The sequence below is a fragment of the Peromyscus eremicus genome, chromosome 3 (assembly GCF_949786415.1).
Source record: "Peromyscus eremicus chromosome 3, PerEre_H2_v1, whole genome shotgun sequence".
NCBI lineage: Eukaryota > Metazoa > Chordata > Mammalia > Rodentia > Cricetidae > Peromyscus > Peromyscus eremicus.
In genome coordinates, this window is record NC_081418.1 from 97554579 (window position 1) to 97575462 (window position 20884).

Sequence of the window (20884 nt, forward strand, 5' to 3'; positions counted from 1 at the left end):
GTGATATGAGCTTTTTGTCTCATTTTACTGAAAATAGACTGTTTTCTCATGTAATATATCCTGATTACAGTTTCCACTCCCTCTACTCCTTCTAGTTCCTCCCCACCATCCTTCCGATCCAGATCTACTCCCTTTCTGTTTCTCATTAGGAAAGAACAGGCTTCTAAGAGATAACAAAACATAACAAAAAAGAATATATTAAGATAAAACAAAAACATCACACTGAAGTTTGGACAAGGCAATCAACAGAAGGAAAAGAGCTAAAAAAGGGCACAATACCAAGTCTACCCACTCAGGAGGTTTATTAAAAAAACACTGAACTGAAAGTCATAATATACACAGAGTACATGGTACAGACCCATGCAGGCCCTGTGCTTGCTACTTCAGTCTCTGTGGGTCCATATGAGCTTTGCTCAGTTGATTTAGAGGGCCTTGCTGTCCAGTGATAACAGCTTTTAAATAATACATTTCAGTTATTCCTCAAGAGTAAAACTTAAGAATGATACAGAGACAGTGTAAATCTGAATTGTAATATATTTAATTTGACCCTAGTATTAGAAAAATCAACACATATACAAACATATAATATAACCATACTTTTCTTAAAAATACTTTCTTCCAATTTTAAATGTACAGCACAAAATGAAATTTCTATTGGCCTACCTGAAGCAGTTTCTTCAGCACTCTTTCCAGTGGCTTTGTCTTCCGTACTAGTCTTGATTTCAGAGTTTGCTGCACAAAAACAGACTACTTTAATTTTCTAAGAAAACACTAATACAATCAAACTAATGAATCTAAACTAGAATTTAAATCACTTTAGGTTCTTTCATGCTGATCTAAGTAAAACCTCTCTTGGAAAACAAAATATTTCCTGTGAGGCTGTGTGGTTCTGTGTATGCATGCATGCAGGTGCTTGTGTCGTGTATATGGAAGCCAGAGATCAACATCTACTGTCTACCTCCATTGCTTTCAAACCTTGTATTTTTGAGATAGGGTCTCCCTGACACTAGAGCTCATCCATTCAGCTAGGACAGTTGGCTAATGAGCTCCAGGATCTGCCTGTGTTGTCTGTCCCCCTATTGCCCAACCGAGCACTGGGATTACAGGTTTGTGCTATGCCTGGCTTTTGTGTGGGTTGCGTGGGAGCCAAATACAGGTTTTCATGCTTGTATACCCAACAACTATTTAACAACTGAGCCATTTCCCAGGTCTCCCTTTGGGAATTTTACAGAAAGATTTCAAAATATATCTCAAATATAAACCAAGAGGATCCAAAATAAATAAACCACTGAGTGATAGTACATTGTTACCTGGTACAGTCACGAGTTTATTGGAGTCTTTGTTTTTGATAATCCCAGACTTTTTAGCTTCTAGAGACTTCTTTCCAGATTTTGCTTTTAAAAGTAGAATTAAACCATTATTCTAAGATTAAGGGCCTACTCATTTAGCATATTTTATATTCATATATCAGAAATAAATAGCTCAACCTAATCTGAATAGCAATTTATTACATGTATTATTTATTTTCAACTTTTTACAAGTAATATCAAAAGCAAATTTAAGTCGAGACATGTTTTTGTTGCCTTTAAATTAGTCCCAAGTTTAATTTTCATTTGAAATACAGAATTAAAAATATATAATTTTGAAATTTCAACAAAGGTTCCTTGGAATTAAACTATTAGAAAAGATACTGTTAATAGGGCCATGCTATTTTCAATGTACAACATTTATGTTAAATAGCGTTTCATTTCTTTATCAGGGAAATTAATCTGTTTTGAAGTAACAAACATCAGATATACTGTTTAAGCTGTGAAAGGGAGTAAAATGACAGTTGTAACAAGAAAGAAGAGGAAGGATTAAACCAGTTAAAGGGACAATGACATAGCAACCTATGAGTATATTACTGTTAGACCATGCAGTTACATAGTTGTATATATATATGTGTGTATATATATATATATATATATATTGTATAGCCATAATACATTGGTACAGAAATACATATTGATACAGAAACGTATCTTTAGTGGCATTTATTCTTAAAGACCAAAGTAGCAACAAATAAAAATCCTATATTGTAAATTTTAAATACTGAAGACTCTACTAAATGCTTCAAGATTAGTTACCAGATACTAGAAATTATTGAATTCTAAACTTGCTTTCAATAATGTATTCTTTAAATTTGTAAAATAAATTTAATAAGCCTCTCTCCCTCAGTTGTCTTACCTGTTTTGATAAAAGCTTTACCTTTTGCAGCTACCGTAACCACAGATTTTACAGAACCCGCTGATTTCCCTAAATCACAAAAGCTATAGTCAAAACTGTTTTACTTAAATAGTATCAATCTCCAAATTACCTTATTAAAAACAATACAAGAATAACATTTTATTCAAAACATAAAACGTTACATAAAATATTTTGGGACATCTAACAATGATAATTTCTTTGGGGGAGAGGTATCGATTACTAGAAAGTAGGATTTAAGTTAACTATTTCTCTGTATGTATAAAACAACTAGAAGCTGAAATACAAAGCACGAAGCTGAAACACAAGCAATCCCATGTGTTCACTGGTTTCAAAAGCAATTATGTAGAGCCTCTCTATGTATGAGTCCTTGGATCACACTTGACTGAAATCTATTTAAGAATACATGAAGGCCGCCGGGTGGTGGTGACGCATGCCTTTAATCCCAGCACTCGGGAGGCAGAGCCAGGCGGATCTCTGTGAGTTCGAGGCCAGCCTAGTCTACAAAGTGAGTTCCAGGAAAGGCGCAAAGCTACACAGAGAAACCCTGTCTCGAAAAAAACCTAAAAAAATAAATAAATAAAAAATACATGAAGGCCACAGAAAGTCTGCTCTTAATGTCCTAGTAGATCTATTATTTAAAAAAAAAAAAAAAATCCCAGTGTCATATGTGGGTTAAGGGTCCAAAAGTTGTCAAACAATATAGTCTCTTGCTGGTTCCTCTTGGTTGCCCACCATAACTAGATGGTAAGATGCTATAGCTCAAGTTGCCACTCACCTTCATTACAAGAAATAGAGAACTCAAGCTAGAACTGAGCTGGAAAGTTTCTCCCTCCTGGCTAGCTTCCCTAGTCTCAGAAGGTATACTATGAATGTCGTTTGCAGTGCAAAGATATCAACAGTCTTAACCAGGTGTGACACCTACAAACTATAATATAATTTTGGCAGGCAAGATGTGCCTACTGGTGCAAAAGTGGCAAGATTATTATGAGAATAACCCAACTGTTCTATGAATCTGAGGCACTCCCCACAGGAGGAACTCACACCTGGTACTGTAAACCAGGGCAAAAACTCATGGCTGAGATGGTTTTAGGGCCTGAAGGAAAATTAAATATTTTATAGATAACATGGCCCCAAACTACTTTCTAAATATTAATAGTTATACGATAGACAAATGCTACTCTCAGCCTTCATCAGAAAAGCTAGTCTTTGCAAAGGATGGTAGTAAATGCAGAGATTCATGGCTATACTAGGTGATAAGAATAAGCAATAGTGTGCCGGGCGGTGGTGGCGCACGCCTTTAATCCCAGCACTCGGGAGGCAGAGCCAGGCGGATCTCTGTGAGTTCGAGGCCAGCCTGGGCTACCAAGTGAGTCCCAGGAAAGGCGCAAAGCTACACAGAGAAACCCTGTCTCGAAAAACCAAAAAAAAAAAAAAAAAAAAAAAAAAAAAAACCAAAAAAAAAAAAAAAAAAAAAAAGAATAAGCAATAGTGGCAGGGCAGTGGTGGCGCACGCCTTTAATCCCAGCACTCGGGAGGCAGAGCCAGGCGGATCTCTGTGAGTTCAAGGCCAGCCTGGTCTCCACAGCAAGTTCCAGGAAAGGTGCAAAGCTACACAGAGAAACCCTGTCTTGAAAAACCAAAAAAAAAAAAAAAAAAAAGCAATAGTGAAATTTATAACACCACTCCATCTAAAGCTCATAAAAAAAATTGGAGAAGAAGATATGCAAAGAATGTAAGAGCCAGAAGATAGGGAGAAGGGCTGTGAAATGCTGTCTTTAGGGCATGAGATGGCCACTGTAAACACTCTACCACAGCAGCTGAGGTTGTCTCTACCGGGCCTGCACAACACTGGGCCAGTCATAAATCAGAGAGGGATTCAAAGGGCCCTATCACTCCTTGCTAAACTAATGGTTATTGGTGGATTCAATCATCAAGCTCCAAAGGACAGGATAAACTAAAACAAAAGAAAACACACGGATATAAGAAAGAACTTGGGCGGTGGTAGTGCACGTCTTTGATCCCAGTACTCAGAAGGCAGAGGCAGGCGGATCTCTGAGTTTGAGGCCAGCCTGAGCTATAGAGCAAGTTCGAGGACAGCCAGAGTTATGTGCAGAGAAACCCTATCTTGGAAAATTACAAAAAAAAGATAGGACTTGTACAGAATAGGCAGACACATCAACAGGAGGTAAATGAGAGAAGGTAAATGTAATTCATCTTATACATGTATAAAATTGTCAAAGAACAAATTTAATAAAAATTATAGGTAACAAGAAAGTAAAGAGAAAACAGGCCAGAATTAGATTATTCGTAGATCGAAGTTTTATACAAGTTAAAGCTTGGTTGGGCATTACTTAATTCTATGTACTTCCCCATGACCCCACCCCGCCACAAGGTTGGTAATTGTTACAACTTCGTAATAGAGACATAATAAGAGTACAGCTATTCTTTTAAAATAAATCATATAAAAAGAGCCATTAACATCCATAAAACCAGAAATAATCTATACTCACCTATTATACTCATAGACAGGCAAAAGAACAATACAAGTGCCCTCTCAATAGCTGCAGTTTTGCTATCCAAAGTTTTAATTACTCATAATGAACCGCCAACTGTTCAACAAGCCAGTATTAAATAGAAAATTTAAGAAAAAGGCACTTTCTGAATTTTAAATTGGGGATCAGTCTGAGAAATGGGATGGACTCCTAAGCTGTTCAGCTTCAGAGAGTCCAGCATATGCAGACCATGCATGCTATATTCCCATTAGTCATTAATAGCCATCTCTGTTACACTTTGAAGTCTCACAGTGATCCTCATAACTCATACATCCATGTAAGAAGGCATAAACTGCTTTCTTTAAAACAAAAATAAAAACAAAAGCCAATGCTGGGTGGTGGTAGCGCACACCTTTAATCCCAGCGCTCAGGAGGCAGAGGCAGGCGGATATTTGTAAATTCAAGGCTAGCTTGGGTCTACAGAGTTTCAGGACAGGCTCCAAAGCTACACAGAGAAACCCTGTCTCGGAAAACAAAACAAAACAAAAACAAAAATAATCAAGAGTATGAGAGACTACTTCATATAACTTACTGTGACTAATTTTAAATTAAACTTTATCACAGCCAGGTGTGGCATACCCCTTTAATCCCAGCACTCAAAAGGCCAGAGGTAGGCTGATCTCTTGAGTTTGAGGCCAGCTTGGTCTTCTTAGGAGTCCAAGCCATCCTGGGATATACAATAAGACCCTGTCTCAAAATCTTAATTGTAGGTATATGTATATATGATTATACATGTATGAATATATATATGTATATATAAGGGTTCAGTATTATCTGCAATTTTAGACATTTACTGTATGTCTTGGAATATATGAATGTATCCCTGTCCATAATAGGCAACTACTGCACCAATCCTTAGAATCTGGCTCTTAACTAGTTAATTCTTAGTAATGCACGAGTTTGCTATTCTGAAATAAACTGACCAGTTAAGAGATTTCTTATAGTAACTCTGTTATTATCATAAACAGTTCATATTACCACTTATATGAGGATGCTAGAAATTTAAGAGAAAAATGTTTACAGCAGTTAAGGTATGGCTAGCTGCTTTAGTTCCCAGCCTAGCAATCTCCATTTGTGACTCCCATAAACTTTAATCAAACTGTTTGTTAAATAAATGAAATTTCAGTTTCCTAAAGATGTATGACCATCTTAGAAGACAGTCTCAGAATACTACATGAAAATTCCAAATCTGTCAATTACAATGGTATTTTCCTTTTTAACACAGAGAAGATAATTTAATATACTACTATCTACCCTGAAGATCTCTTGTCATAACCTATATTTAGCACAAACAGGAGGGAAAGGAGAAAAGGGGAATACACCAGGGTAAAGTGAAAAAAATCTTAATCATTACTTAAAAAACTACAGTGAGTCAGGCATGGCGGTGCACACCTGTAATTCTAGCACTCAGGAGATTGAGGCAGGAGTATCAGGATTCAAGGCCAGCCTTGACCACATGGCAAGTTCAGTGCCCATTTGGGATACAATGGGATGCTGTTTTGAACAACCAACCAAACAAACAAACAAAAAAAACCCACTATAGCTTATAAAAACTACATGTGCATTTATATGGACTACTATATAAAAGACTACTATATTAAATTGGGGATCAGTCTGAGAAATGGGATGGACTCCTAAGCTGTTCAGCTTCAGAGAGTCCAGCATATGCAGACGATGCATGCTATATTCCCATTAGTCATTAATAGCCATCTCTGTTATACCTTTGAAGTCTCACAGTGATCCTCATAACTCATACATCCATGTAAGAAGGCATACTATATAAAAGACAGTAAGTCTTCAATGAAAGAGGAGGGAAATAGCTATGATATTCATTCTCAGAAATACTCCTTTAGTTAAATTATTATTCCTTGATAATATTAGAACACTGGGTTTTAAATCTCATTCTGAAAACTACTAAATGACTATAATCTCAAAGATTAACACATATATTTAATACATACTTTATCACATGAAATACAAGCCAATTAATTCTTCAGCAATTTAATTACTAACTAGAATCCTAATAAAATATACTTCACAACAGGCAGTGTACTTCAATAGTAGAGCACTTGCCAAAGAACTCACAAAGTTGTTCATTCAGTCTTCAGCACTACAAGAAACAAATGGGCAATATAAAAATAGCATACCTGTAAATCTGTTCACTTTGAATGTAGATGGCTTTATTCGTCCAGTTTTGGCTAAAATAATGAGAAAAATGTTATTTCAATAACACATTACAAACAATATTCAAATTTAAGTAAGAGCTAACCTTAGAATAATGTTCAAAGGGCTTTGCAACCTCCAATCCCTTCTGTCCTAGGAGTTATTACTTAGAAAAATCCTTAGATAAGTCAAAATGGACACTTTTAGTGTGTGTGTGTGTGGGGGGGGGATTCAGTTGGTAATGTACTTGCTTTGTAAACAATGAGGACCTGACTTAGCTTCCCAAAAATCATATGAAATTCTGAGTATTAATCCCAGCCCTAGGAAGGCAGAGATAAAAGAATCACTGGGAATTAGGTTAACTGATGAGCTCAGAGTAAATAAGTGACACTGCCTAAAAGGAAGAGGACAGCATTCCTGGGGATGAGACCTGAGGTTTGCAGAAGAGCCATAAGCATATGCATATGTATTCACACATGCATAATAAAGCAAACAACTCAATTTTTCTCCCTTCTTTCATTCAATAAAATTTAATAATATTAAACTTTCCTTCAAAGGCTGTACAAATAGTTCCATTAATATTGATTGAGAGTTGGGTGGGCTCTATTTCCACACTAAAAAAATCACCAGCCTATCCTGGTAGCAAGAGATACCATCTTTCAGCATAAGAATGAGTCTGATTCATTTTTTCTTTAATTATGGACATATACATAAATTTTCACATTTAAAAGTCTCCTGTAAGTCAGGCGTGGTGGCACATACCTTTAATCTCAGCACTAGGAAGTCAGAGGCAGGAGGACCTCTGTAAGTTTGAGGTCAGCTTAGGCTATGTAAACAGATTCTGTCTCATTAAAACAAAACATAAACAAAACAAACCAAAAGGAACAGTATTTGGGTCACCTCTATTAAAGGCTCAAAAAATAATGTTTTCCTAACACCATTTTACAAGAAGTTTCAAGTAAATTGACAAAATACATTCATTTGAATGAGTTTGAAAAGTTAACTTGGTCTAGGGTGCACTTAGTGGATAAGTGTTTGTCTTACAAACACGAGGACCCGAGATTAGATACCAGGACCTATGTAAAGTTGGATGCAATAAACATTCATCTGTAATCCAAGCATGCCTCAGGCAAGCTGGAAGAGACAGGAGAATCCTTAGAAGCTCAAGGGTCAGCTAAACTGGAATACACAAACAGCAAGCAACAAGAGATTCTACTCAAAACGTGAAAAGCAAGGACCATGAAGGTTTCTGTCTGTCTGTCTGTCTGTCTCACTCACACACACACACACACACACACACACACACACACACACACACACACACACACACACAGTTTACAACTTACCAAAAGAGGCTGAAGTAACAGTTTTAATGGTTTTTGAAGCATCTGTCTCTTTTCTATTTAAAAGAAAAAAAAAAAATCAGAACCACTGGAAAATAGTTCTAAGTTCTATACATTTCTAAAACTGGAGTGTTTAAGAAAATTTAAATTCATGTACAATTTTATAATCATGGTGGTTAAAAATGTAGTCTTAAAAATTAAAATTTCTTAACACAAATACACACTAATTTTTTATATGAAAATACAGATTCTCTTACTTTAAAGCAGATGCAAATGACTTCTTGGAATCTGAAAGTTTCTTCTTCATTTCTTTGTTCTAAGAAGGAAATATTATTCAGAACAAAAAATTAGCTTTCCCCCAACTAAAAAAGGCAGTTTACACAATATAGAAAAATGTATAGAGTTCAACAATGAAAACATTCAAAAATCTCCATACTCTGAAGTATAAATAAATGGTCATTACCCTTTTGTACTTAAATTTCCTTTAATTTTATGATCATGTTTTGGTAATTACAACAGCTTCAGAAGAACCGCTGATTCTGTCCTCCCTTTCTATACCCATATTCTTTCAACAACATAAAATGAGACTGAACTTACTGTTCCTACTCTTGAAATTTTCATCAAACTCAAGGAAAAAATCAGTCCTGTAGTCTCGCCTTTTTATGTGGAATGCACTCCCAGAACTCTAGTAGATGAAACTATACACAGTATGAAACCATACACAATTTTTCACTATATATATGTATATGTATATATATATTTATATATCTGAATGCATAAATTAAGTAGAACAAGAGATTAATGGTGGTAATAGAACATAATATACTGCAATTAAAGTTATATGGCTTCTCAAAACATACTGTCTTTTTCACTTTCAGGAAGTATTTCATGGCTTCTTTGGCATATACAGACTGCCAACATATACACTAAGGCCATACCTGAATAAAGTTAAGAATTACTTGAATAAAAGTACCATGAACATTTGAGAGGGTAGTGTATGCCTTTAATTCCAGCACTCAGAAGGCAGAGGTGTGGAATCACAGAGGGGCAGAGGTAGGCCAATGTCAGTGAGTTGGAGGCCAGCCTGGTCTACATAGGCACTCACCAGAGCTACATAATAAAATTCCATCTCAAAAAGTACTAGATGGTGCCATACAAGCTTCCAAAGAAGGAAAGCAACCAGTCCTACCCACCCAGCTATGATGCTTATGAACTACAACAATGAACAGCCTGGCACAATAACCCTAAGGGTGCAATGGTGGCATGCAGACCTTGGCGGCAACCATTGACTCTCTAACTGGACTTAAGATCCACTCAACAAAGTGGAAACCATGCCTAGTACTAGTAAACCTAGCCAACTACTGTTAGTGAAGACCACTTTTCTACACCCACATATCCCTAACAACAATCTAAACATTTGTCCTTATACCCACAGATAAGTATAGCCATCACTCCTCATGAAGGAAACTTTTATAACAGACAAGACCATTACAGAAAACCAGAAATAATGAAGCCCAGCCTCAATGGATACATCTACAAAACATTCTCCCACCTGAGGCTCAGAGAACATTTCAGAAGAGGAAATATAAGGAAAAATTGTAAGAGTCAGAGAACAGGGAATTTGCTGTGAGATTATGTCTCTTAGTAATGTCAGAAGCTACAACCATAGAGTCTCACAAAAGTGACTGCCTAAATATAGGTGACACCAATAGATATGCTCAAGTGGACAGGAGAAAGCTCATGAGGCCTTAACCACAAAGAACTACAGGCAACCAAGGAATGCTGAGAGTGGATGAAACAGCCTTCTCTGGAAAGAGTACACCAATTGGTTATTCAATATCAAATGGTCAGCCCTGAAACATATGAGTAACAATATATACAGACTGAGATTGTATTTAGGAATATATGTGTGTGTGTATATATCACACGTATATGTATGTGTATATATATGTATATGTGTGTGTATGTATGTATGTATGTATGTATGTATGTATGTGTGTGTGTGTAACTGCAATATATTAAAAAAGTGTCCATGAATCTGAGAGAGCAAGGTGTGGTATATGGGAGGGTTTGGAGGAAAGAAAGGGAAGGGAGAAATTATGTAATTGTATTATATTATAATCTAAAAAAAAAAAATAAGCACCATGAGTTCTAAACAGTGAATACAAAAACAGAGACCACTACTGAGTAATTGAAGGGCCGACAGTATATACATCATGCATATGCTAGACAGAAGGGTTCTTCACATCTTACCAGGATAAAGCCAGACAGCTGTGGACTTCCCAATATTGAACTTAAAACATATGGAATATCTCTTTCAGAATTTCCCACTTAATACTTTTATACTACAGTTGACCCTGGGTAACTGAAACTACAGAAAATGAAATCCAAAATAAAGGGCCACAAATAATGGACTCTTAAGAGTTTATATATATTACATATCCCAACTACTTTGGGTCAACAAGATGGTTTATTGGGTAAAAGCTTGTTGAACAAACCTGACAACTTGAGTTTGATCCCCAGATTCCAGAGTGAAAAGACCGTATGTGTATCATCTATAGGCACATCAGCCACACAAAACAATAAATAAAATAAATTTAAATTTACAGTATAAAACTTGGGGCTTAATGGTTAGAGTCCTGGCTGCTTTTTAGAGGACCTAGGTTCAATGACCAACACCCATACAGCAGCTCACCATAGAAAGCTGCATGTGGTGGCTCATGCTTGTAACAGCACCAGGGAAGCTGAAGCACAGGGATAGAAATTTGAGGTTAACCTGGGCTCTATATAGTGACTCTCTCTTCTCCTGAAAATCAACAAAAATATGAACAGAAAAATGGAAAAAGATACAGGAAATTCAATAGAGGAGTTAACTTAAATAGCTAATATTTTTAAAATAATACAGCATGTTTTACCTACTAGATTTTTTTTAACTGAAGAGATTAAGATGGTGCTACAAGTATACCAGTTCTCATAAATCACAAGGGTGTAAATGACTGCAGCTACTCTACAGGTGATGCATTAATACCTATATCCTTCACCCAAACAACTGTTCTGGCATGTACAAATCATAAATACAAAAGGATGGCCTATAAAAGTCATGAGGAATTAACTAAAGTCTTGCTTTTGGAGATGAAAAAAAAAGGAATAATTAAGTATCTATGCAAAAGGAACTGGCAAGATAATCATTATTATCACATAACACAACACAGAAGTCATCAAAGAATGAGGAAAGCCTCAATTACTTTTAAGGTTAAATTACTACTAACTGAGGAATATGTGCTCATGAATCTCTAAAGAAGGCATTCCATAGCAAATAAAAAGCTAAATTACAAAAACATATATAACCAAAGCAACACTTACTGGAAATTTCTAAATAATTCTATAGATATTATCTATGAACATTTGAAGCACAGAAAATAGTCTAGGAAAACTGAACTCAAACACTAATATTTCTAAAGAAAAAAAGGGCTCCAGAGAACAGAACAGATTTTATTGATGTAAAGTTCAAAACTTGTAAGCATAATTATGGTTTCAGAAACCAAGGATTACCTGTAGGCAGAAGAGAAGGTTTAAGAATTGAAACAAACCAGTCATGGGAACTTCTATAATGCTGTCAATATTATTTCTACTTTGCAACCCAGCAGTTTAAGGTTTGTTAATCTGGTACTATCTTGCCTTAGTCTGTTGCTCATCACTTAATATTATACTAGTTGTGGTGGTACATATGCATACAGATAAAAAGAAGTTTTTAATCTTTTGGACTAAGATTTATGTATATTCTATACATGTCCCACATATTTAAAAAGTTAAGTAACAAAAACATTTAAGTTCAATTTACCTGTATTTTTTTCTTTCCTGGAACACATACTTTCACACTTTTTCCTTTTATTTCAATAGGCGTTGTTTCAATGTGCTTCATGATTGTAGTAACTGCTTTTCTAAACTCCATCTCCAAGTAAGCCTAAAATAAAATTTCTTGTGTATGAAACAAAATCTATGTTTAAAAGATCCATTTTATTTATATTCAAAAATGTTTAAGATAGGGTCTCATCCAGGCTGATCTTGAACTGCTATGTAGCCAAGACTGCCCTTCAAATTTTGACCCTCCTGTCTCCACCTCCCATATGCCACCTCACCTGGCTTATGGCTCTGCATTTTAAAATGGACTTAATGCTTCTCTGTGGAACATAAAACTATGAGGTTATCTCTATCTCAAGAACTGGTGTTTTTTGTTTTTTGTTTTGCTAACCTGTAATTTGATATTAAGGATGTTTCACACACAATACACATTTAACTTTATATAACTTCTATACTATTACCAAGATAAGGGATGCAGGCTCCTAGAATAGGAAGAAATGGGAAGGCATGGCTAACTGAACAACAGGAGGGTGGCCAAGATCTTTAAGTTTGATTTTTTGTTTTTTAACAAGTTTTTAAAAATACACATTCCCCCCCCCCCACTGGGGCTGGGAACTACCAAAGAAACGTTAGTTATTTTTACTTAAGATTCATCCATAGTGAGCAAATAATCCTAAGTGATAAGAAATGAGGAATGGGGCTGGAGAGATGGCTCAGCAGTTAAGAGTACTGGATGATTCCAGCACCTGCTGCAGGTACCATGTACACATGTGGTATACAGATTACATGTAGACAAAACACCCATACACATAAAGATCTATTTTTAAAAACTGAAAGAAATGTGGAATAAATTACAGGCTTTTGGTTTCTATAGAAATCTCTAAGAATTATTATGGGTTGGTGAAAGGTTTATCTAGTGAAATGAGATTCGGTTTTGATCTCTAGGTATCACATCTGGCATGACCACCAGGATCTTTTCTTATGCTCTCCCTTCACCAAACCCCTTCTTCTTCCTAGCAATTCTTTTTTCTTATCTTCATTTCTTTGTTTGTGACCCATGGCATTTAATTAAAATTGCATGCATTAGCAAAGGTGGAACATTTTGAGCTGAGGACCAAACCCAGAGCCTAGCAAGCACTCTACCACTGAGCTAAATCCCCAACCCCAAGCCCTAAATTTGTAAAGCCTTTTGCTTAAAAGCAATTATCATGTCTTCCCTTTTCCTTAACTCACAATAGTCTGTTACTCTTAGTCTAGAGTTGGTCCACAATTCACAAACTTTATTAGGAGTATAGCATACATGTAAACAATACTTATTGTACAAAGGAAATAATTTATTTCATATAACTTGTGTGTCCAAATTCTGTTTATTTTTACAATTTTTAGAATGTTTTCTCATTTACATATCCATACTTACCTTCTCTAACACAATGGCAAAATACCTGGGACCCTATGACCAGCCTACAAAACCTTAAATAATTATTATCTGGCCCTTTATTGTATAAAAATGTCTATTCCCTGAAACCTTGTTCATTCCTGGAAGCTTTCCATTCTGTCAATGCAAATACTGTGGAACATTTATGTTAACTGTCAGTGAACAATGACATACACAGGACAAGCAGCTAAGATACCAACATCACCACCACAAGAGCAACAAGTCAGCCTGAACTTTCATAAATGACTAGATGACTCACCTCATTCCTACAAGGAACAAGAAGGACATCACTAATGTTCCCAAATGGCTGAAATGCTTTTTTAATCTCTTCTTCAGTAAAGCCATCCTCTGGAAGTTCAGACACAAGAAGAATTGAATTGGAAGTCAAAGACTGATCTTTCCGAGACCGAATCTGGAATGAAAGAAAACATGTACGACACAAGGTACAGTGATTATAACTCCACATATAATCTCTACTACTCATCTTAATATCTTTATGGATCTTTTGTAGGTATTACAGCTTTGTTCATTCTACATTCCAGTAATTCAAGGGATGGGAATAGTACTTTTAAGGACCCACATGCCAGGTGTGGTGCTGCACACTTCTAATGCCAACACTTGGGAGGATGAGGTAAGAGGATTATCAAAGTTTAAGATAAACCTGGGCATTATAGCAAGATACTGTCTTTTAAAAGAAAAATGCAGGGTAAGCTGCTTGCCTGCACTGCCAAGATTGGGGCAGCGTGGCAGAGCAGATGACTATGAGCTAGAGGACAAGGAACTTAAGTTCTTTCTGAGGAAGATCAAAGCCCAGAAAGGTAAATAAGTCACCATCTGTTAACTCACAATAAAAATGTTTACTGGTAGTGGTGCACGCCTTTAATCCCAGCACTCGGGAGGCAGAGCCAGGCGGATCTCTGTGAGTTCGAGGCCAGCCTGGGCTACCAAGTGAGTTCCAGGAAAGGCGCAAAGCTACACAGAGAAACCCTGTCTCGAAAAACAAAACAAAACAAACAAAAAAAAAAAAAATGAAATAAGAAACAAGGCAGAGTGGCACATGTTTTTAATCTCAGCACTCAGGAGGCAGAGGCAGGCAGATCTCTGTGAGTTCCAGAACAGCCTGGTCTACATGGTGAGTTCCAAAACAGTCAGAGCTACATAATGAGACTCTGTCTCAAAACAAACAAACAAACAAACAAAAAAAACCCAAAAATAAAGGAAAGAGGAGATATATATATATATATATATATATATATATATATACACACACACACACACATTCAAAAGTACATTATTACAATACCATATAAATATTAGGCCTATTAGAATTATTCTAATAATAGTTTAGGAGATGTTATTTAACAATAACTCAACAAAATATACAATAAAACAGCATCTCAGTATAGTAACAAGTAGGTTATAATAAAAATAATTCAGGACTAAAAAACAAATTACAGCCGGGCGGTGGTGGCGCACGCCTTTAATCCCAGCACTCGGGAGGCAGAGCCAGGTGGATCTCTGTGAGTTCGAGGCCAGCCTGGGCTACCAAGTGAGTCCCAAGAAAGGCGCAAAGCTACACAGAGAAACCCTGTCTCGAAAAACCAAAAAAAAAAAAAAAAAAAAAAAAACAAAAAACAAAAAAAAAAACAAAAAACAAATTACACTGCTATACAGAAAGTATAGACAGAAAATTATCAATTCTCACATTTCTAGCTGACAAAATTAAGACTCATTAGTGCTGGTTACATTCACTTCACCAGCCACGCAGCTTCCAAAGCTAACAAAAAGCTTCACCATCACAGCATATGCTTTGTTCTGAGACAGCATATGTAAGAAGCCTACTGCCTCAGCCTGCTTCTCTACACTAAAGAAGCAGGTTACTACCCTGACTACAATTTTTTTGGGTATATCAAACACTAAACACCTGGCATTCCTAAACTACAAGACTGAATTACTAGGCTTTTTTTATTATTCATAAGAAAAAAAATGATCTAACATCAAAGTAATTAACAAATATCGATTTCAAATTTATTGGAAATGTGACTCCAATAATCCAATTGTATTTTCTGCTTGGCATAGTAACAAATGCAGATACACTTGCACTAATCCACAAAAGAATTACTGACCTTCCGCTGGATAAAAGCACCTTTACCAGACACCTGTTTACCTTCTGGTAAGGTGTCATCTTCAAGATTCTTAGACTTGTGAGCAGCGGTTTCTCCTAAATTTGAGTCACTCTTTACAGAGCTTACAGATTTCACTGATGGCTTTGTTCCACTGCAAAGTTTAGGTTTTTGGGCTGGTAGGAGTCCTTTATCAACTGCTTCAGTGCTTTTCTGTTTATTAACTTCTGTCCCATGTACAGAACGTTGTCCTCCATCTTCTAATGCCTTTTTTCTATCTGGTTAAAAAAATACACATATACATACGTACAAATTAAAAAGAACTAAAAAGCATGTAGTATTCTTCCAACAACCCAGTCCTGCTGTCTCATTTCTTTGGATTTTATTTCTAAATGTATATTATTTACTCAAGCATTTATTAAGCAAATATTTATTTAATGAGAGATTATGCTACAAGACAATGTTCATAAAACCATATAATCTAGTAAATGTCCTTTTTTTTTTAAAGGAAGTTAAAGAACCATTTCAAGACACTAAGTAACATGAGTAAGATTTCAGAGCCATTCTCAAGCTTAATAAGGAGCACACATACTACATACATGCTTGCACACAGGTACACACACGCATGCACACATGTGGACACACACAAAGTTCTCAGTCTTCAACTGCTCATTCTTCAAGCTCTATACACAGCAGTGTCTTTGTTCAGTGACTTTTCCTTATGTCAATAGTCCTCAAAGTTTTGGCTGTAGAGTCCCTTGACAAACTCAGGAAGCCAGAGTTTATTTTTTGTTATATTCTTTTTATTTAACACATCAGAAGTTAAAATAGAATTTTAAAACTGCTAAATCATTTAATAATAAGCTTGTATATTAACATATTTTTATAGAAAATTACTTATCAAAAGGATGAGATGAGTAGCATCGTTCCACATTTTTCCAAATAGGTTAACACTGAACTTGAAAGATACCTATCCCTGCTTTTTTATAAATCCCTGCTTCTGTACCCATTATGTATGGTGGATGAACAATTTTGGTTCAAAGTACAAGGAAAATCAACCACAACACAGCTATGTTCTTAGAAAAGGAAAAGACCTCACACAACACTGAAAAGACCTTGTGGAACCCCATAGGAGACTTAGGGTTTTGAATTATACTGAAATTAGCCAGCTTACACTTTTTACTTATTTCCATTTCCATTCAATTTCTTAAAATATTGAATATAATTGAAGACATGTTCAAGGTACTATCTTAACATGAACAATGATTTATTTCATTATGGGTTATGTGTGTACATATGTGTGTGTGTGTGTATGTATGTATGTATGTATGTACATATATATATATGTATGTATTTCAATAAATGAGCCACTTTTAGAAAGGTCATTAAACCATTATTAAATAATTAAGAGGTAATTATTCAAAATATGAGATTGGCCTCAAACTTATTGTATGTAGCTGAGAATAACTTTGAAATCTTGATCCTCCATCTTAGCCTCCCAATTTGCTAGAATTACAGGAGTGTATCACCTGGCTTATCTTAGGTCCTTGGTTTTTATTATTTATTTATTTTTGGTTTTGGTTTTTTGAGACAGTTTCTCTGTGTAGCCCTAGCTGTTCTGGAACTTGCTCTATAGACCAGGCTGGCTTTGAACTCACAGAGATCCACCTGCCTCTGTCTCCCAAGTCCTGGGATTAAAGGCCACCACCCAACTTGGTCCTTGATTTTTAAAATGGATGCAGATGAACTAAACTTTCCATACATCTTGTCAACTCTCAAGTGCGAGTTCAATTTCATACAGCAACTTTAAAATTTAATAAAATACAACAGTTCATTTCCAAAACTGCAAACAAAGTGATGGCATCAAGATCACTAGTGTACCTGATCTCACTGATCTTCTTGATGTCCTTTCAGAGCTAACTGATCGGTAGGACTTTGGGCTTCTTCTAGAGAGATTTCGACTTCTATATGGAGAACGGGATCTGGATCTAGACCTGTATTTAGAAATGACACGATGGCAAATTCTCGGACTTCGACTCCTCGGTCTATAGGTATAACGAGCTGGACTTCGAGATCGACGGAATCTGTGACTTGAGCTTGATCTCCTAGAATGCCTCGGACTGGGGGAATGAGAATGAGAACGTCTTCTTGGAGTTTCATTTTCTTTCCTATTGCTCTCATTTCTACAGAGTAGAAAACAGAAACAAGATTCAGCAATTCAATGTAGATTTAAACTATATTAAATAACAGAAGTAGCTTTTTAAACACATTTATTTTTATTACTTATTATTTGTGAGTGTGCACAAGTGTGCATCTGTGTCCAGGTGCCCAAGGAGAGATCAGATCCTTTAGAGCTGGAATTATACACTGTGAGCCACCTCTCATGAGTGCTAGGAACTGAACTATGGTCTTTGACAAGAACAGTAAGTGTTCATAATCACTGAGCAATCTCCCCACACCTTTCATTGTATTTTTTGACATTTATTTATTTATTTATTTATTTATTTATTTATTTATTTGTCTGCTTTTGTTTTAGAGACAGGCTCTCAGTATGCAGCCCAGGATAACTCTGAACTTGTGACAATTCTCAATCGCAGTCTCCTAAATGTTGGGATTACAGGTGTGAATGACCATGCCTGCGTGGCTCAGTAGTAGTTTTTTTAAAACAAGCAACTGGGTAGGAAAACAGCTCAGTGGGTAGAGGTGCTTTGCAAGCAGACAGCCTGAGTTTGATCCCCAGAACTTACAAAGTTACAGAAAACAAACTCTGGAAAGTTGTTCTCTGACATCCACAAACACCATGGCACATACACATATGCATATGAACACACACACACACACACACACACACACACACGCACGCACGCACGCACGCACGCAGAATAAATAAATGAAAAAGTGTATCTACCTTTATGAGTACAGAAAAAGTAATCTGAACAGATGATTAACCTTCAATTTGCTTAAAACTTTCTTCTTTCTAGTTTACCTTCGAGTATTTTTATCCACTTCCTAGATTTTTCTCTGTATCAGTTATTTTGCAAATATTTTAAGTTATACAAAGAAACTAGGAATTTGTTTGTTTGTTTTTCAAGGCAGAGTTTCTTCATATAGCCCTGGCTGTCCTGGAACTAGCTCTGTAGACCAGGCTGACCTTGAACTCACAGAGATCTGTTGTCTCTGCCTCCCAAGTGCTGGGATGAAAGGCGTATGTTACCAACACCCAGCTGGAAATTATTTATATAAACTGTTTTACAATGAATTTTCCCTGAAAGATTATACAATCCAAACATATTTCACTGACTTCTGTACATCTGTGTGCAGATCCTAAAGGAACTCAGAACTAAATAAGACAATTCTTAGCATTCAAGTTATTTATATATTTATAATTAGGCGCCCACAAACACAAAACGACAATAGGATCAGAACAAAATATTAAGACTAAAGAAAGTGAAAGTCCATAGAAGAAAGCACATTTAAGCTGGAATAAAAAAGACCCATCAATGTTTGCATTTTCCAACTGTTTAAAAATAAACCCTATAGCAGGGTGTGGTGCGTATGTCTTTAACCCTAGCATTTGAGAGGCAGAGGTAGGTGGATCTCTCTGAGTTCAAGACCAGCCTGGTCTATATACAGAGTTCCAAGCTAGCTAGGACTCTGTCTACAATGAAACCCAAAATCAAACATGATAAAAACAAGACAATTCCAAAAAATAACTTTAAAAAAATTTACTGTTTACTTTTTAAAAGAAATAAAGTTGTAATAATTAATACTATTAAAAAACTATTACCTTCTGGATGGGAGAATCTCAGGGTTCCAATCAGGGTATCTATTTGAAAAATAAACACTATTATTAATGACAGTTCAAGTAATAATAATCTTTTACATCATTTAATAAAGTTAATCATTTAATTAATAATCAATTAATCTTTACCTGAAATGCGTCAGAACTGCTCAAACTTAAGTTTATATAATTTAAGAAGTTGAAAAATGGCCAGGTAGTGGCAGGAAACATCTTTAATCCCCGCACTCAGGAGGCAGAGGCAGGCTAATCTGTTAAGCTCGAGGCTAGCCTGTCTACAGAGTGAGTTCCAGGACAGCCAGGGCTACACAGAAAAACCCTAGCCCCCCCCCCCAATTTTTTTTGTAAGTTGAAATATGAAATTTTTTTTGGAGAATAACATTTTTATGCCTAATTCACTATCTGATCAAGGTATCACGCTAGTAAATACATCAGAAAACATTAACCAAGACCTCATTTTTTTTTTAAAGTCAAATAGTAAACACAAAAGATTTTAAGATACAAAGTATTAGTCTAGGTAGAGATAAACAAAGAGTAGAGAAGATAGACGCTAGGCATGGTGGTTCATGCCTGGTTTCCCAGCACTTAGGAAGTGGAAAAAGAATAGAGTTCAAGATCATCTTCATCTATATTGGCATTTCTCTTTCCTCCTCCTTTTTTTTTGGAGGGGGAGGGGGGTAGGATTTCGCTGTGAAGCCTTGGCTGTCCTGGAACTTGCTCTACAGACCAGGCTGGCCTTGAACTCAGAGATTTGTCTCTGCCTCCAGAGTGCTGGGATTTAAGGTACCCATATATTAGCATTTCTCAACCTGTAGGATGAGACCCCTTTGAGGATGAATGACCCTTTCACAGGGGTCACATATCAGATATTTACATTACAATTCATAACAGTAGTAAAATTATAGTTATGAAGCAACAAAATCATTTTGTGGTTGGGGATCATCACAACACGAGGAACTGTATAAAAGGGTCGCAACATTAGGAGGTTGAAAATCACAGGTCTACATGAAACACTGGCTCAGAAGCTAGCTCAGTCTGTAAAGAACTTGCTGCACAAGATGGAGGACCAGAGTTCAATCTCCAAAATCCTGTAAAAAGCTGGGCATTACAAGCTGTGTGCTTGTAATCTCAATGCTAAGGATGTAGAGATATGCAGATACCTTGTGCTCACAAGTCAGCCAGCCCAACCTAATTACGAGCCCCACGTCTCAGTGAGAGATCCTGTCTCAAAAAAGAATGTGGAAGGCTCCTAAGGATCAACATCCAATTTTGACCTGTGGCCAATACAAGCCTATATACACACATGCACTCCCTCATTGTGCCCCCACCCCATACATAGAGGGGAAGACAAAGAGAGAACT

At 36.2% G+C, this 20884-nt stretch overlaps 1 protein-coding gene across 2 annotated transcripts in view; it reads right to left on the reverse strand.

The window, feature by feature from the left end:
- Znf638 (zinc finger protein 638) overlaps positions 1-20884 on the reverse strand; it is a 69375-nt gene that overhangs the window by 33662 nt on the left and 14829 nt on the right. For both annotated transcript variants that reach the window (XM_059258096.1, XM_059258097.1), the window contains exons 3-13: positions 19512-19550; positions 17606-17907; positions 15728-16002; positions 13861-14013; positions 12147-12269; positions 8563-8621; positions 8309-8361; positions 6947-6997; positions 2227-2295; positions 1311-1394; positions 664-732 (exon numbers count right to left, since the gene is read on the reverse strand). In XM_059258096.1, coding sequence (XP_059114079.1) covers positions 664-732; positions 1311-1394; positions 2227-2295; positions 6947-6997; positions 8309-8361; positions 8563-8621; positions 12147-12269; positions 13861-14013; positions 15728-16002; positions 17606-17907; positions 19512-19550 — 1277 coding nt within the window. The remainder of the gene's footprint in view (positions 1-663; positions 733-1310; positions 1395-2226; positions 2296-6946; positions 6998-8308; positions 8362-8562; positions 8622-12146; positions 12270-13860; positions 14014-15727; positions 16003-17605; positions 17908-19511; positions 19551-20884) is intronic.